This window comes from Jaculus jaculus, chromosome 2 (assembly GCF_020740685.1).
Source record: "Jaculus jaculus isolate mJacJac1 chromosome 2, mJacJac1.mat.Y.cur, whole genome shotgun sequence".
Lineage (NCBI taxonomy): Eukaryota > Metazoa > Chordata > Mammalia > Rodentia > Dipodidae > Jaculus > Jaculus jaculus.
In genome coordinates this window covers 3,825,487-3,839,845 of record NC_059103.1, presented here as the reverse complement: position 1 = coordinate 3,839,845, position 14,359 = coordinate 3,825,487, and the positions used below count along the sequence as shown (strand labels likewise).

At 49.7% G+C, this 14,359-nt stretch overlaps 1 protein-coding gene across 8 annotated transcripts in view; it reads left to right on the top strand.

Moving 5' to 3' along the window:
* The window catches only part of Rnf216 (ring finger protein 216), a 152,438-nt gene extending 139,366 nt beyond the window's left edge, over nt 1-13,072 (top strand). For all 8 annotated transcript variants that reach the window (XM_004671304.3, XM_004671303.3, XM_045143301.1 and 5 more), the window contains 2 exons: nt 11,747-11,816; nt 12,312-13,072. In XM_004671304.3, the coding sequence (XP_004671361.2) occupies nt 11,747-11,816; nt 12,312-12,628 (387 nt within the window). In that variant the 3' untranslated portion in view covers nt 12,629-13,072. The remainder of the gene's footprint in view (nt 1-11,746; nt 11,817-12,311) is intronic.
* The last annotated feature ends 1,287 nt before the right edge of the window (nt 13,073-14,359 follow it).

The following is a 14,359-nucleotide window of genomic DNA, read 5'->3' as shown; positions in this document are numbered from 1 at the left end:
ATGGGGTTAGGTGCAGCTCAGAAATGGATTGCTGCCTAGCATGCAAAAGCCTTTGGGCCAGTCTCCAATATTGGAAGAAAAATAAAATCTGACATTGCTGAACACCAGAGTGCTAACTCTTATCCACAACTGTCTGAAAGCAAGGCAGTCAAGGGACCAGTATCTGACTAAGAGTTCATATCACCAGAACATCACCCAGGCCACTGCAGTCTGAGAGTGTGGCAGAGCTCATGGTAGCTGAGTGGGGCTGGGGAGATGGTTCAGTGGTTAAAGTCACTTGCTTGCAAAGCCTGCTGGCTTGGGTCCGATTCCCCCCATTCACACAAAGCCAGGTGCACATGCATCTGCAGTTCATTTGTAGCCAAGGGGTCCTGGTGTTCCCTTTCTGTCTTTGCTGAAAAATAAAGAAGGAAACCTAGCACTTAAGAGGCAGTGGTAGGAGGATTGCTGTGAGTTGGAGGCCACCCTAAAACTACATAGTGAATTCCAGGTCAGCTTGGGCTAGAGCGAGATCCTACCTCATAAAACCAGAAAAAGAAAAAAAAGGAGGAGGAGGAGGAAATAAAATAGGGAGCCTCATGATGCCAGTCGCCCAGCTTCCAGTTAGCCTTAGCTTCTGATTTCTTGTTTTATTTACTGTCTGGTTTTGATTTGTGGGTTTGTTGTGTGTGGTTTTTTTTTGTTTGTTTGTTTGGTTTGTTTTGTTGTTGTTTTGTTTTGTTTTTCGAGGTAGGGTCTCACTCTGGCTCAGGCTGACCTGGAATTCACTATGTAGTCTCAGGGTGGCCTCGAACTCTCGGAGATCCTCCTACCTCTGCCTCCCGAGTGCTGGGATTAAAGGCGTGTGCCACCACGCCCAGCTCTGTTTTATTTTTTGAGGTAGGATCTAACTGTAGCCCAGGCTAACCTGGAATTCACTATGTAATCTCAGGGTGGCCTCCAACTCAAAGCAATCCTCCTACCTCTACCACCCAAGTGCTGGAATTAAAGGTGTGCACACCACCATGTGTGGCTTATTCACTGTTTTGAATGCCGTTGTTTCTGTATGAAAATGTAAGAGTGGGCTAGAAAGGTGGCTTAGTGGTTAAGAGCACTTCCTGTACAAACATGAGAACACATGGCATATACTTGTGGATATACTACACACATGCAAAAAACAAGGGCTGGGGAGTGAGCTTAATGGTTAAAGTGTTTGCCTGCAAAGCCAAAGGATTCCAGTTCGACTCTCTAGGACCTACGTGAGCCAGATACACAAGGGGGTGCATGCATTTGGAGCTCGTTTGCAGTGGCTGGAGGCCCTGGCATGCATATTCTCTCTCCCCTCTCTCCCCCTCTTCCTCTTTCTCAAATAAGTAAATAAAATATATTTTTAAAGCAAAAAAGAAACGAGGGGCTAGAGAGATGGCTTAGTAGTGAAGGTGCTTGCCTACAAAGCCAAAGGACCTAGGATCGATTCCCCAGGTCCCACATAAGCCAGATGCACAAGGTGGCACATGCGTCTGGAGTTAGTTTACAGTGGCTGGGTGCCCTGGAGCATCCATTCTCTCTCATCCCCTCCCCCCCCTTTCTTTCCCTCTCTCGAGGGACAGACATGGTGATGCATGGGCACCTTTAATCAGCAGGAGGAGGCAGACATAAGAGGATAGTTGTTTGTTCTGGCACTAGAGTGCAGCCCAGGTTGCACTGAGCTAGTGAGACCCTACCTGGGGGTGGGGGTGTGAAAAGGGAAGGACTAGAGAGTTCGCTCCATGGTTAAAGGCATACTTGCTTGAAAAGCCTGCTGGCCCAAGTTCAAATCCCTAGTGACCTAATAAAGCTGATTTGCAGTGGCAAGCGATGTGTGTGCGCGCGCGCGTGTGTGTGTGTGTGTGTGTGTGTGTGTGTACGTGTACGAGTGCACAAGCACACACACATTCACACTACAAACAAATAAATAGGAGAAATAAAATACAAGGAGGGGGAGCATCATCTCTAAAGTGTCATTAAAACTGGACTTCTGCTGCTTCTCCCTCCCTTCACACCTATACAGTAGGATGCCTTGCAACTAACTGGTAGGTGAGCCTTAGGTAGCATGGGGTAGAGGGCACCAGATTCCCTGTATGAGGATAAGGATGTCACTGAAGAATTTTGCCAAAGAGGGCAGGCGGAACAGTCCAGTGAAAGTCATCCCTGGAAACAGGTCTTCAGAGGATCATAACAGGCCCTGCCTGAGCACTTGACCTGGACAGGAGTCAAACGTGCCATATTCTGCATCGCATGCAGTGCACGGCCTTAATCCCAGCGCTTGAGAGGCAGAGGTAGGAAGGAGAATCACTTGAGTTCCAGGCTAGTTTGGGACTGCACAGTGAATTCCAGGTCAGCCTGTGCTAGACTGAGACCCTACCTTGGGGATGGGGAGCCACATTCTTAGCTGCCTCCAGTTCCTTGAGGAAGCATTTGCATGGTAGGCTTCCACGGTGACGGGCAGATGGCAGGCTTCCACGGTGACGGGCAGATGGCTGCAGAAGCCATGGAGCCTGTGAAGTCTTTGCTACTCCCCAGCACATTGTCCAGCTCCCACCAGCCAGCTGCGCAGCATGTGCCTCCCCTTCCCCTGCCCTGGCCTCCCCCCTCCCAGTTTCCTGTTGCAGGGAGACAGCTGAACGTGGGGGCAGGGGTGCTTTGGCTCAGGCAGTCCACAACTGAGCTGGGAATAATGTGAAACTAAATCTTCCGCCCTTTGGAAGCCTTTCATGAAATCATTGCAAGTTTATTAACAACAGCTGTAGCCACACATGACCAGGATCGTAGCCCCAGCACTACGGGAGGGGCACAGCAGGCAATTTGCCAGTGCCTGTCACCTTTCTGGGGGAAGAAGTTAAGTTGCTCATCCTTCTCCTCCCCCTTCCCCAGTAATCACAGGAGGCTGGTCAGCAGGTATGCCAGGCATGGTGGCCAGAAAATAGGATCACCTTAAAGGCTTTGGCAAGAGTAGTTCTGGCCAAGTGCTCAAGCATCCATTTTAGGACCCACACAGTATGTGTGCTGTAGAAAACACTCCTGCCTCTCCCTCCAGACAGTCAAAGTTTCTCTTCCTGCATTTTGCCCTTCAGTTGCTAAGACTTCAGCCGTGATTTCTGCTTCTCTTTCTACAAGTTTCTAGAGCAGCTTAGTCCCCGCCTTTTCTACAGTGGGTCTGGCTCCCCTCGCACTCCCCCACTCCTTGCATTGGAAGGAGCTGCTGAGCTCAAAAGAACTCAAGGATGGAAGTCCTCTGGCTGCTTTATTTAGAGCACTTCCAGTTCTGCTGGGTGCTGAGGCTTGAGCTTCACGTGGCACTTATCCTTTGTCCTTGACTCTGCACTTGGTGTATCCTGGTCCACCCCAGGGTGCTTCGTGTTTCTTCCCCACCCTTATGGACTTTGATGACCAAGAGCCTTTCCTTTTAGAGCAGCTGTGGTGTCAGGAGAGGCATTGTGTAGTGGTTCACTTAACCCCAGCCTGACTTGTCCTAACTCTCCTTTCTCCCCCCCCCCCACCTTTTTTTTGTTTGTTTTAGGGGTTTTATTGTTTTTTTTTTTTTTTTGGAGGTAGGATCTCCCCTTGCTTAGCCCAAGCTGACCTTAAATTCACTTGTAGTCTCAGGGTGGCCTTGAACTCACAGCAATCCTTCAGCCTGTGCCTCCCGAGTGCTGGGATTAAAGACGTGTACAATCATGCCCAACTCCTTTTAAAAACATACATATTGTGGGCTTGAAGGATGGCTTAATGGTTAAGGCATTTTCCTGCAAAGCCAAAGGACCCACATAAGCCAGATGCACAAGGTGGCACATGCATCTGGAGCTTGTTTGTAGTTGCTAAAAGCCCCGGTGTGCCCATTCCTCCCCCCCCCCTCAAATAAATAAAAATTAAAAAACAGGGCCAAGCATTGGTGGTGCACGCCTTTAATCCCAGCACTAAGGACGCAGAGGTAAGAGGATCACCATGAGTCTGAGGCCACCCTGAGACTACATAGTGAATTCCAGGTCAGCCTGGGCTAGAGTGAGACCCTACCTCAGAAAACCAAAAAACAAAACAAAAAAAATTTTAAATGTTTTACATATACGTATGGGCTGAGGTGGCTCAGCAGTTAAGGTGTATATTTATTTACTGAGCTAGAGAAATGGCTCAGAGGTTAAAGTTACCTGCTTGCAAAACCTAGCAACCTGGGATCACTTCCCCAGTACTCACATAAAGCCATGTACACAGAGTGGCACATGCATCGAGAGTCTGTTTGCAGTGGCAAGAGGGCCTGGCATGCTCATTCTCACTCACTCACTCGCTCCTCTATCTCCCCTTGAAAATAAATAAATGAAATGAATTATTTTTTAATTAAATATATTTTTAAAACATGCCGGGCATGGTGGGACATGATTTTAATTCCAGCACTTAGAAGGCAGAGGTAGGAGGATTGCCGTGAGTTGGAGGTCAGTTTTAGACTACATAGTGAAGTTCAGGCCAACTCAGGCTAGAACGAGCTAGTGACGCGGGGGTGTGTGTGTGTGTGTGTATGGGCTGGAGAGATGGCTCAGCAGTTAAAGCACTTGCCTGCAGTGCCTGATAACCCAGGTTCAATTTTCCAGTACCCACATTTTTTAAATTATTTGTTAGGGCTGGATAAATTGCCTAGTGGTTAAGGCGTTTGCCTGCAAAGCCAAAGGATCCAGGTTTGATTCCCCAGGACCCACATAAGGTAGATGCACACGGTGGTACATGTGTCTGGAGTTAGTTTGCAGTGGCTAGAGGCCTTGGTGTGCCCATTCTTCCATATTTATTCATTTTCTCCCTCCCTCCTTCCCTCTCTCTCTTTCTCTCTCTGCCTCTTTCCTTCTCACATAAATATTTTTAAACATTTATTTATTTATTTATTTATTTATTTATTTATTTATTTATTTATTTGTGAGAGAGGGAGAGGAGGCAAATGGGCACACCAGGGCCTCCAGGCGCATTGACCTTATGCATCTGGTTTACGTGGGTCCTAGGGATTCAAACCTGGGCACTTTGACTTTGCAGGTAAGTGCCTTAACCTCTAAGCCATCTATCCAGCCCTCAAATAATTTTGATTTTTTGAGGTAGGGTCTCACTCTGGTCCAGGCTGACCTGGAATTAACTATGTAGTCTCAGGATGGCCTCAAACTCATGGTAATCCTTCTACCTCTGCTTCCTGAGTGCTGGGATTAAAGACTTGTGCCACCATGCCCCCCTCAAATAAATTTTTAAAAAGTAAAAGTTTTTAAAAAATTGATTTTTGTTTGAGAGAGGGCAATAAAGAGACACGTCGTGGCCTTCAGCACTGCAAATGAACTCCAGGTGCACAAAGGCCTCTTGCTGCTGCAAACAAATTACACACACACCCCACTTTGTGCATCTGACCTTTTGTCTGTACTGGGGAATGGCACCCAGGCCAGCAGGCTTTGCAAACAATCTCTCCATCTCTCTAAACTTCGATCTTTGAAGACCCTATTTTTCTTAGGACATTTTTGTCACTAATCAGTTTCTACACTCTCCTATCTTAGCTGGCCCAGCTCTTCAGAAAGAAGTTGTCTGTGGATCTGTTTAAATTGGGAGCAGAGCTGGAGAGGTGGCTTAGCGATTAAGGTGCATTCTTGTGAAGCCTAAGAACTCCTATCCAAATCTCCAGGGGCACATGCGTCAGGAGTTGTTCACAGTGTCTGAAAGCCCTAGCACTCCCATTCTCATTCGTTCTCCCTCCCTCCCTCTCTCTGAAAATAATAATAATAAAATTGGGAGCAACCAGAAAGAGGACAGGGAAGGTTATTCATCCAAGTTTATTGGGGCCTTCTACAGCCCAGAGATGGGAGTACTGCACCTGGGTCCACTCACCACCTGTTGCTTAGGTTCTGTGGGGCTCCTACCACATTTCCCTGCAGCCTGGGTACTTGGGTCATTGAATGTGGCCCAGATCTCAGACCAGTGTTCCTTAGCCTCTGCCAGTCCTGCCTCACTGCACTTCTTACCTGAGGTGACTCCTCAGAGCCTCAGTGTCCTCTTATAATATCCCTTCCAAGCACTATGTGGGAACTTGAGCCCTGGTGCAGGGAAGCCTGGTACAGAACAGCTTTCTACGATGGAATCGTAGTGGCTTTGAAAGTGGGATATAGGGGGGAAAAAATGAAAACAACCATCACCATTGGTAGTATACAAAAAATTTCCAAAGCATTACATCTGGTGAGCATTTATCAAGGGTGGTTTTGTTTGTTTAATAGGAAAGGCTAGAGGGGTTTGCTGGTCTGGGATTTGGGAGGGGGAGGGATTAAAACCAGGGCTTTGCACATGCTCTGTAAGCATTCTCTCACTATATTCTCCACCCTCTGATTTTATTTAAACTTTTTTCAAGATTGCTTTTAATGTGTAGATAATATTTCAGTTCTTAGTAAAAGTTACGAGGTTGACCCACCATATCTATAGATCCATCCAACCGTGGATTGAAAATATTTGGGAGAAAGATAGCAATGTACACAAACAAGGCAAAGGCCCTCCCAAGCTCTGACTCTAAAACCTGACTTGGCTTCCATGGCCAAGAGTTTAGGCTGTGAAGCAGGACTGCTTAGATGGAACCTCCCCAACGCCTGGTGCCTCTCTCTACTCCATCATTGCATGGGAAGTAATTAGGAGTTCCTGAGGCAGTCAGGTCCAGCTTCCAGTGCCTCTGCGCTGCTGTACCTGGTGTTCCGTTGGAGACCCTTTGTATGTGAGCAGTGAGGAGTGGGGCTAAGGCTAGCGCCCAAGCCCAGGTGTGGGTCTCCAAAGTCATAATTTCCACTGGCTACTCACCCTGTGGCTGTGGCCAGGCAGGCTTCTGCCTAGGAGTTTCCTGTAAGTAACTCAGCCCCAGAGGCAGGAGAATATCCATACTATGACCCTGCTAGCTTGGGGCCCTGTCTTCCCCTTTCCTGCTATTGTTTCTGGCTCCGGCAGCTGGGGTGTGTCCTAGGATTTGCACCATTGGAAGCAACCCTTTTTTCTCAAGTGTCCCTCCCCCACCATGCTGATGCCTGGAATGTCTCCACAGGATTCAGTCTCCCCTGTCTCCAACCTAAGCCAAAGAAGGACCAGAATTAACCCTAACTCAACCTTCCTTCTTTTTTTCCTTCCTCCCTTCCTCCTTCTATCTGTCTATCTGTGCATGTGTGGGCATGCAGGGTCTCTTGCTGCTGCAAACTAATGCCCATTTGGCTTAACATGGTACTGGGAAATTGAACCCTGGCCAACAGGCTTGCAAGCAAGTGCCTTTAACCATTGAACCATCTCCCCAGCCCCTATAAAAATGTCATTTGTTGGGCTGGAGCAATGGCTTATCTTGCCTGCAAAGCCAAAGAACCAAGGTTCAATTCTCCAGGACCCATGTAAGCCAGAGATGCACAAAGTGGCACATATGTCTGAAGTTCGTTCGCAGTGACTGGAGGCCCTGTCATGCCCATTCTGTCTGTCTGTCTGTCTGTCTGTCTGTCTCTCTCTCTGACTCAAAAAAAAAAAAATTGTTTAATACTGTCATTTAAAAGCTGGGCATGGTGGCACACACTTTTAATCCCAGCACTTGGGATCCCGGCAGAGGTAGGAGGATTGAGGCCACCCTGAAACTACATAGTGAATTCCAGGTCAGCCTGGACGAGAGTGAAACCCTACCTTAGGGGGGAAAAAATACTGTCATTTGTTGAGTCCAGCCTGCGTTGCCTGATGGACCTAACTGTGCATGCTGAAGGGAGACGTTGAGAAAGGGTCCTATGCCACCAAAGCAGGAAGTTCCAGGAATGTAGCATGCTGAGTGACCACATCCTGGTGGTTGTGTTGTTGCTGCTGCTGCTACTAGTGGTGGTGTGTGTATGTTTGCTTGTTTTGCTTTAGGAAAAGACTGTAATTTTAAAGTTGCTCAACACAGCATCCTGTGTCTCCCAACCGTTTGGACAAAGGGAGTCTCATTTTAGATGGGGTCTGGCAAAGTAGCCCATGTCAGCCTGGAGCTCTCAACCCTGCTTCCTCCACCTGCAGGCTGCTCTACCCCACCTGACTGAAGGTTGGGATCTAAACTATATAGCCCATTGGCAATTTGCTCATGGTTCGAAGTCAGATCATAGTCACCCCAGCACTCAGTTATGTAGACTGTCCTGCACACCAAGGGGACTGCTGGACTCCAGACAGGGATTTAGGACAAATGGTCTCGATGACATTTGCCACATCAGGGAGTGATCAGAGAAGGAAGGCTGGGGGGCTGCTTCCTGTTCTTGGGATGGGCAGCCCCGGCCAGGAAGGACTCAGTGGAAAGCCAAGATTCTCTCCTCAACAAGCTGCTGGGATTTGTCTGAAAACTCAGCTCGCCCCTCTGCCAATGCCACGAACCTCCCATGGGAGCCCTCAAGTTGGATTTGTCCAGTGCTGGGGACTTGTCGCAGGAAGCCAGGGCCCGAGGCCTGAGACCTGAGATCTGGCAGGCATCAGTATGTGCATACCCTAACACTGCCACAAGCAGCTTTTCACCCTGTCCCTCATGCTATAGCCGTCCTCCGTGACCGACCAGGAAAGCAGAGCACAGTGAGTTCTGTCTGGCAGTCTTGCCTCAGACCTGAGCTCTTGACCCTGAGGCTATGGGTTTCCAAGTCAGAGGTGGCTGTGTTTAGGCTCTGCCTTGTTCCTGTACAGAGGCTTAATGGGACCGTCGTGACCAAACCTGGTTTTTGGCATCTGAGTGTTCCCTAGGGTCACCCATGTTGCTACAAGGGCTGTCTTTCTATAGCCCTTTAGAAGCTGAGGGAATGTGCTACATAGTGACGGAGTGATTTTTTTTTTTTTTCGAGGTAGGGTGTTACTTTAGCTCAGGCTGGCCTTGAACTCACAGAGATCCTCCTGAGTGCTGGGGATTAAAGGCATTACATCACGAAGCCCAGTTCTGAATGACTTTTTGTCTTGTGGATCTGGTAGCTGGCGTGTCCTCTCAAAGAGCAGCATGCACTGCGGTTTGTCTTAACACCATTTCTGACGCAAGTCAGCGAGGGTCATCTTACCTGTGTGGTGATGTCACTAGTACTGTCTCAGCTCTCACTTGAGTCACCTTTGAAGTAGACTACAGACTGTACCTGCTGGATCTCTGTGGTTCTTGGGCTCCACTATTGCTGTCCTTCTGCATCCTGAAATCAGCATGAGAAACCCAAGTTGTGTGCACGCTGTGCACTGCACACACCTGTAATCCCAGAACTCAAGATTGAGAGGCTCAGGCCAGCCGAGGGTTTGTTTTAGTTTTGCTAAGGCAAAACTCTAGCCCAAGCTGACCTGGAACTCACTGTGTAGGCCTCGAACTCACAGTGATGTACTTATGCCTACTAAGTGCTGGGATTAAAGGCATGAACCTCCACCACACCTAGGGTATTTTAAATATGAAGCCAGTCTCAAAACAGTCACCAGGCGTGGTGGTACACAGTTGTAATCCCAGCACTTGAGAAGCAGAGGTAGGTGAAATTGAGGCCACTCTGAGACTACATTATGAATTCCAGGTCAGTCTGGACTAGAGTAAGACCCTACCTGGAAAAACCCAAAAGGTGGCGGGGGCCGGGGTAGCTGGAGAGATGGCTTAGCAGTTAAGGTGCTATCTGCAAAGCCTAAGGACCCAGGTTCAATTCCCCAGGACTTACATAAAACAGATGTGCAAGGTGGTATATGCATCTGGAGTTTGTTTGCAGTTGCTGTAGGCCCTGGCATGCCAATTTTCTATCTCTGTTCTCCTCCTTTCCTCCCTCCCCTCTCAAATTAATAATGAGAGAGAGAAGAAAAAAAAACAGTGTTCTCATAATGTTCTGGCCTAAAACAAAGCAGCCAGGCAGGAGATTGGGCTCAGAGGCCTTGTCTAAGGAATACAGACATGTTTCTGGATATGGTTTTTGGTTTTTGTTTGTTTGTTTTTCAAGGTAGGGTCTCTAGCTCAGGCAGACCTGGAATTCACTATGGAGACTAAGGGTGGCCTTGAACTCATAGTGATCCTCCTACTCTGCCTCCCAAGTACTGGGATTAAAGGCGTGTGCCACCACCACGTGAGTTTTTTGTTGTTGTTGTTGTTGTTTGTTTGTTTGTTTGTTTTTTGGAGACAGAATCTTCTGTAAATGAGGATGACATTGAGTTTATAATCAGAATGTTGGGATTACAGGCCTGCACCGCCATGCCTGTCTCACCCAGTTCTGAGAATGGAACCCAGGTCTTCATGCATGCCAGGCAGGCACTTCACTAATTGAACCACATCAGCCTTCTGGGTGTTTTTTGTTTGTTTGTTGCTTTTTGAGATAGGGCTTACTTAGCCAAGGCTAACCTAGAGCTCATGGCAGTCGTCTTGCCTCACTCAGCCTTTCAGGCGCTGGGATCCATGATGCCTGGCTACCTGCTTACTTATAACTTAGGAGAAGCTTCCAGAAAACTCCAGGAAACAGGCCCCCTCCTGTGGTTTATCCTCCTGAATACTCTTGAGTTGGTTCAGTTGGCATACTGAGATCTGCTATAGTCCATGCCCTGTTCCTGGTAGGCCTTAGCCCCTTGAGACCTGCCAGCCAGCCTATGATAGCCCTGAGACCTGCAACTGGCAGGAAAAGAAGTCCTCTGTCTTGGTGGTGATTTTCATTCATTCACCTATCTCAGATTAGATCCATGTGTATAATGTGTATGGGCCATAGTCATATGCCTACCCTTACCCTCTCCTGTCACCCTTCTTTCCAACAGTTCCCCTTACAATAACTTCCATGCTTTTTTTCTGGGGGAAGAGGCTAAATTAGGGTTGCTTACATGAACAGGATGAGAAATTATTTACCAGAACATGGGCAATTTACCAGTGGCTACAATCATTAAAAAATATGACTCTCCCTTGCCCAGTAATCATTAACTGTCAGTAACTCCTCAGGGAGGGGTAGGGTTTCATGACACCCCCCCACACACAAACACACACTTCGTGGAGTTGTTCACTATAGCCCAGCCCAGGCTGGCTTGGAACTCACTCACTTCTGTATTCCCAGGCTGCCCTCAAACTCGCAGCCCTTCTCCTACCTCTGCCTCCCTAGTGCTGAGATTTAAGGCTTGTGCCATCACACCTGGCGTAGGGCTTTAATCTAGTGAATGGTATTCTGTTCCCACAGTAAGCTAGAAAGCTACTTGGTTGGCATCTGAGGATTGTTCTGGGACAGCAACCTGCTTCTCTCTCCATGGCACATCAGAATTTGGGGTAACACACGGCACATACCCCAATACTCACTGCCCATGGCTATCTATACTCAAGGTATTTCTGGTTCTGTCCCAGATGCTAGTTTGAATTAGTTATTATGAACCCACTAAGTGTTGAGTTTGGGGGAGGGAGCGAGCCAGCAGGCTTGTTCCTGCATTCTTGTGCCCTCCCTTTTGCCTCTCCCACCTAGCCACCGAGAGCCACAGGGTGTTTCTGTTCAGCAGGACCTGGCAAGGGGACTTCTAAGCCTTATCAAAGGTCTGCAGTGCCCAGAGCTGCTGAGTGTCTAAACTCCTTAGGCCCCACCTACCCCGAATACCTCCAGCCCCTGGGACATCCATCTTCCCACTGCCTGCACGCAGCACTGAGCAGAGCAGGCTCCAGCCTTCCCCAGGCCCTGCCTGCATGCCTGCCATGGAGCCCACGCACTGATCGCCTGGCTCTCCTCATGGGACTGGCAGCCACCTGCCTCACTGCACTGCTGCAGGCTCCCCTTCCTGTGCTTTTTTCCTCTAGGAAGATGATGAGAAGCTGATCGAGGAAATCCAGAAGGAGGCTGAAGAAGAGCAGAAAAGGAAGAATGGAGGCAAGTGCTCTCCTTGGCCACACATGGTGGCCAAGGGTCCCTGCCCCTCAGGAGCCACCACTTAGGTCATGGAAAGGCTGTCACAGCCTTGGGTATGGTTTGGGTACCTCTCAAAGATGAGGGGCTCCCAAGAATGGGTTTGAGGTCTGGAAACATACAAAGCCAGTCTTGAATATAGAGACTGTGACTCACCGCCATGGAGATCCCGGGGATGTCCTGGAGCTGCTGTGAGCCACCCCTAAGGCTCTGGCCAGGCTGGGCTGGATAAGCAGTTAATTGACACCCTTGGGAATGTGTAGTTTCTTGACACTTTATTCAGCCTGCTTCAAGAGCCACCCCTCTGGTCCCAAAGGAACCAGTATGCTGAGGGTCAGGTGGCCTCCTATACTGGCCTGTCCCTAGCTGAGGGAGACATACAGCCCCAGTCAAAGGCAAGATTCCAGCCAAGTAAGGGCCAGCCGGTCGGCCTCCATTGAACCTCATGTTTCTTTCCAGAGAACACCTTCAAACGCATCGGCCCCCCACTGGAGAAGCCACCTGAGAAGGTGCAACGTGTGGAAGCCCTGCCGCGGCCTGTCCCACAGAACCTACACCCGCAAATGCCACCCTATGCCTTCGTGCACCCACCCTTCCCCCTGCCACCCGTAAGGCCTGTGTTCAATAACTTCCCACTCAACATGGGCCCTGTTCCTGCACCCTACGTGCCCCCCCTGCCCAACATGCGCATCAACTATGACTTCGGACACGTTCACGCACCCCTGGAGCACAACCTGCCCATGCACTTTGGCCCCCAGCCCAGGCATCGCTTCTGACGCCTGGGGTCCTGGCCTTCTAAATGGGGTGGATGGCAGTTGCTCGCTTCTCCTCAAGGACGGGACTGTGTTCCTCTTCTCCCTCCTTGGCAAGGGCCACTACTCCAAGGCTGCTGCCCTCTGGGTCCCCGTAAGGGGATCCATCTGGCTCTCCCCACTTGTATCATCTGAGTGGCCTTAGCCATGAAGTGGGCCCTGAGAACATTTGCCTCGCCACCTCCCCTGGCAGATTATGGAAAACCAGTAGGGGCTGTAGACCATCCCCATCCTGGACACATTGCCATGAGGCCCCCCTCCCCTGGCCAGGGCATTCTTCCCTTCCTGCCCTAGGTCCACTCAGGTCAAAGGGCCTCAGAGAATGGTCCATGTTGCAGGTTTTGTTGTTATCTGAAGTAATTGATCCTGTTCACATACATTTAGATTAAAATTTTCTGTGGCTTACTACATACAGTTTTTTTTGTCCATGGAAAACCAGGTTGAAATTATTTCCCCTTGGCAGTCAACTGCTAAGAGCTAGTGACTTAGACCAAACAAAGGGGCCTTTTTCCTTAGCCATCACAACTGCCCCTGGGCTCCCCACTGCTGGCGGACAGCTCATTGCCACCAACCTGCAATGAGCAGCTCTCCCCTAGGATGTTTTGGGGCTTCTGTAGAGTACAGATGTCTCCGCAGTGCTGCTGCTGTCTCAGCAAACCTCTCCACCCCGCTCCCCTCAGCAGTTACTGGCGGAGCCAGGCGGAGGGTGGAGCTCCACGCTGGCTGAAGGGCAGCTGTCCTCCCCGAGGTCAGGTAAGAGTCTGCCTGGCTTGTGCAGGCTCCCGCCATGTCTCTGCTCGCATCACAACCTTGGCACATTGCCTATTTGCTGAGCAGTGGACACATGTCATTTTTTCATCCTTTGTAGGCTATCCTTGTCCTTGTGTTGCTGTGGGGTTCCAGCAGATTCAGAGGATACAGATCTTGGAGGCAGGGAGGTGCCAGGTATATTCCAGGGGTGGCTGAGGGGTTATCAGTGAATGCACTTTGAGGATTCAAACAAGAAAAGGAAGAAGACCATCTCTGGGTATGATGGCGCACGCCTTTAATCCCGGCACTCGGGAGGCAGAGGTATGAGGATTGCCGTGAGTTCAAGGCCACCCTTCTAGGTCAGCCTGGGGTAGAGTGATACCCTACCTTGAAAAACTAAAATGAACAAACCCATGGTCACCTGAATGTGGCTAAGGTATACCAACAGGTGGCTCAGGTGGGTCACGACAGTGCCTTGGAAAGGTAGGCTTCTTGCCGCAGCGATGGGGCCCTCCACGTACCCTAAGTGTTAGCCAACTTGTGTTCTCTGCACGTGTCCAAACAGCCCCAGGTGGGCCGTACCCCACCACTGTTAGTCTGCGCCCAGCTCCCGAGCCCACAGCCAGAGAGCCCCATCATGCTGCTACACCACCGGGCTTGGCAGTTTCTGGAAGAGCTGGAAGGACAGCCAAATAGGTGGCGCCCAGATCCTGGCACTTGGTGATAGGGGACCAGAGAGAGTGTCCACCTAAGGTCAAACCCACGGACATGTCCTTCAAGATGCATTCTAGCTGTCTCCTTAAAGGCATCTAGTCCCACAAGATACTCCCAGCACCTCAGTGTTCCAGCAGGGCTAGGGAGGAGAGGGATACTGACTCCCCGACTAGCCAGAAAGGGGTGATTGGTCTCAGTGCCTGAGCCTGTGGACCAGCCCAGTCAGACCAA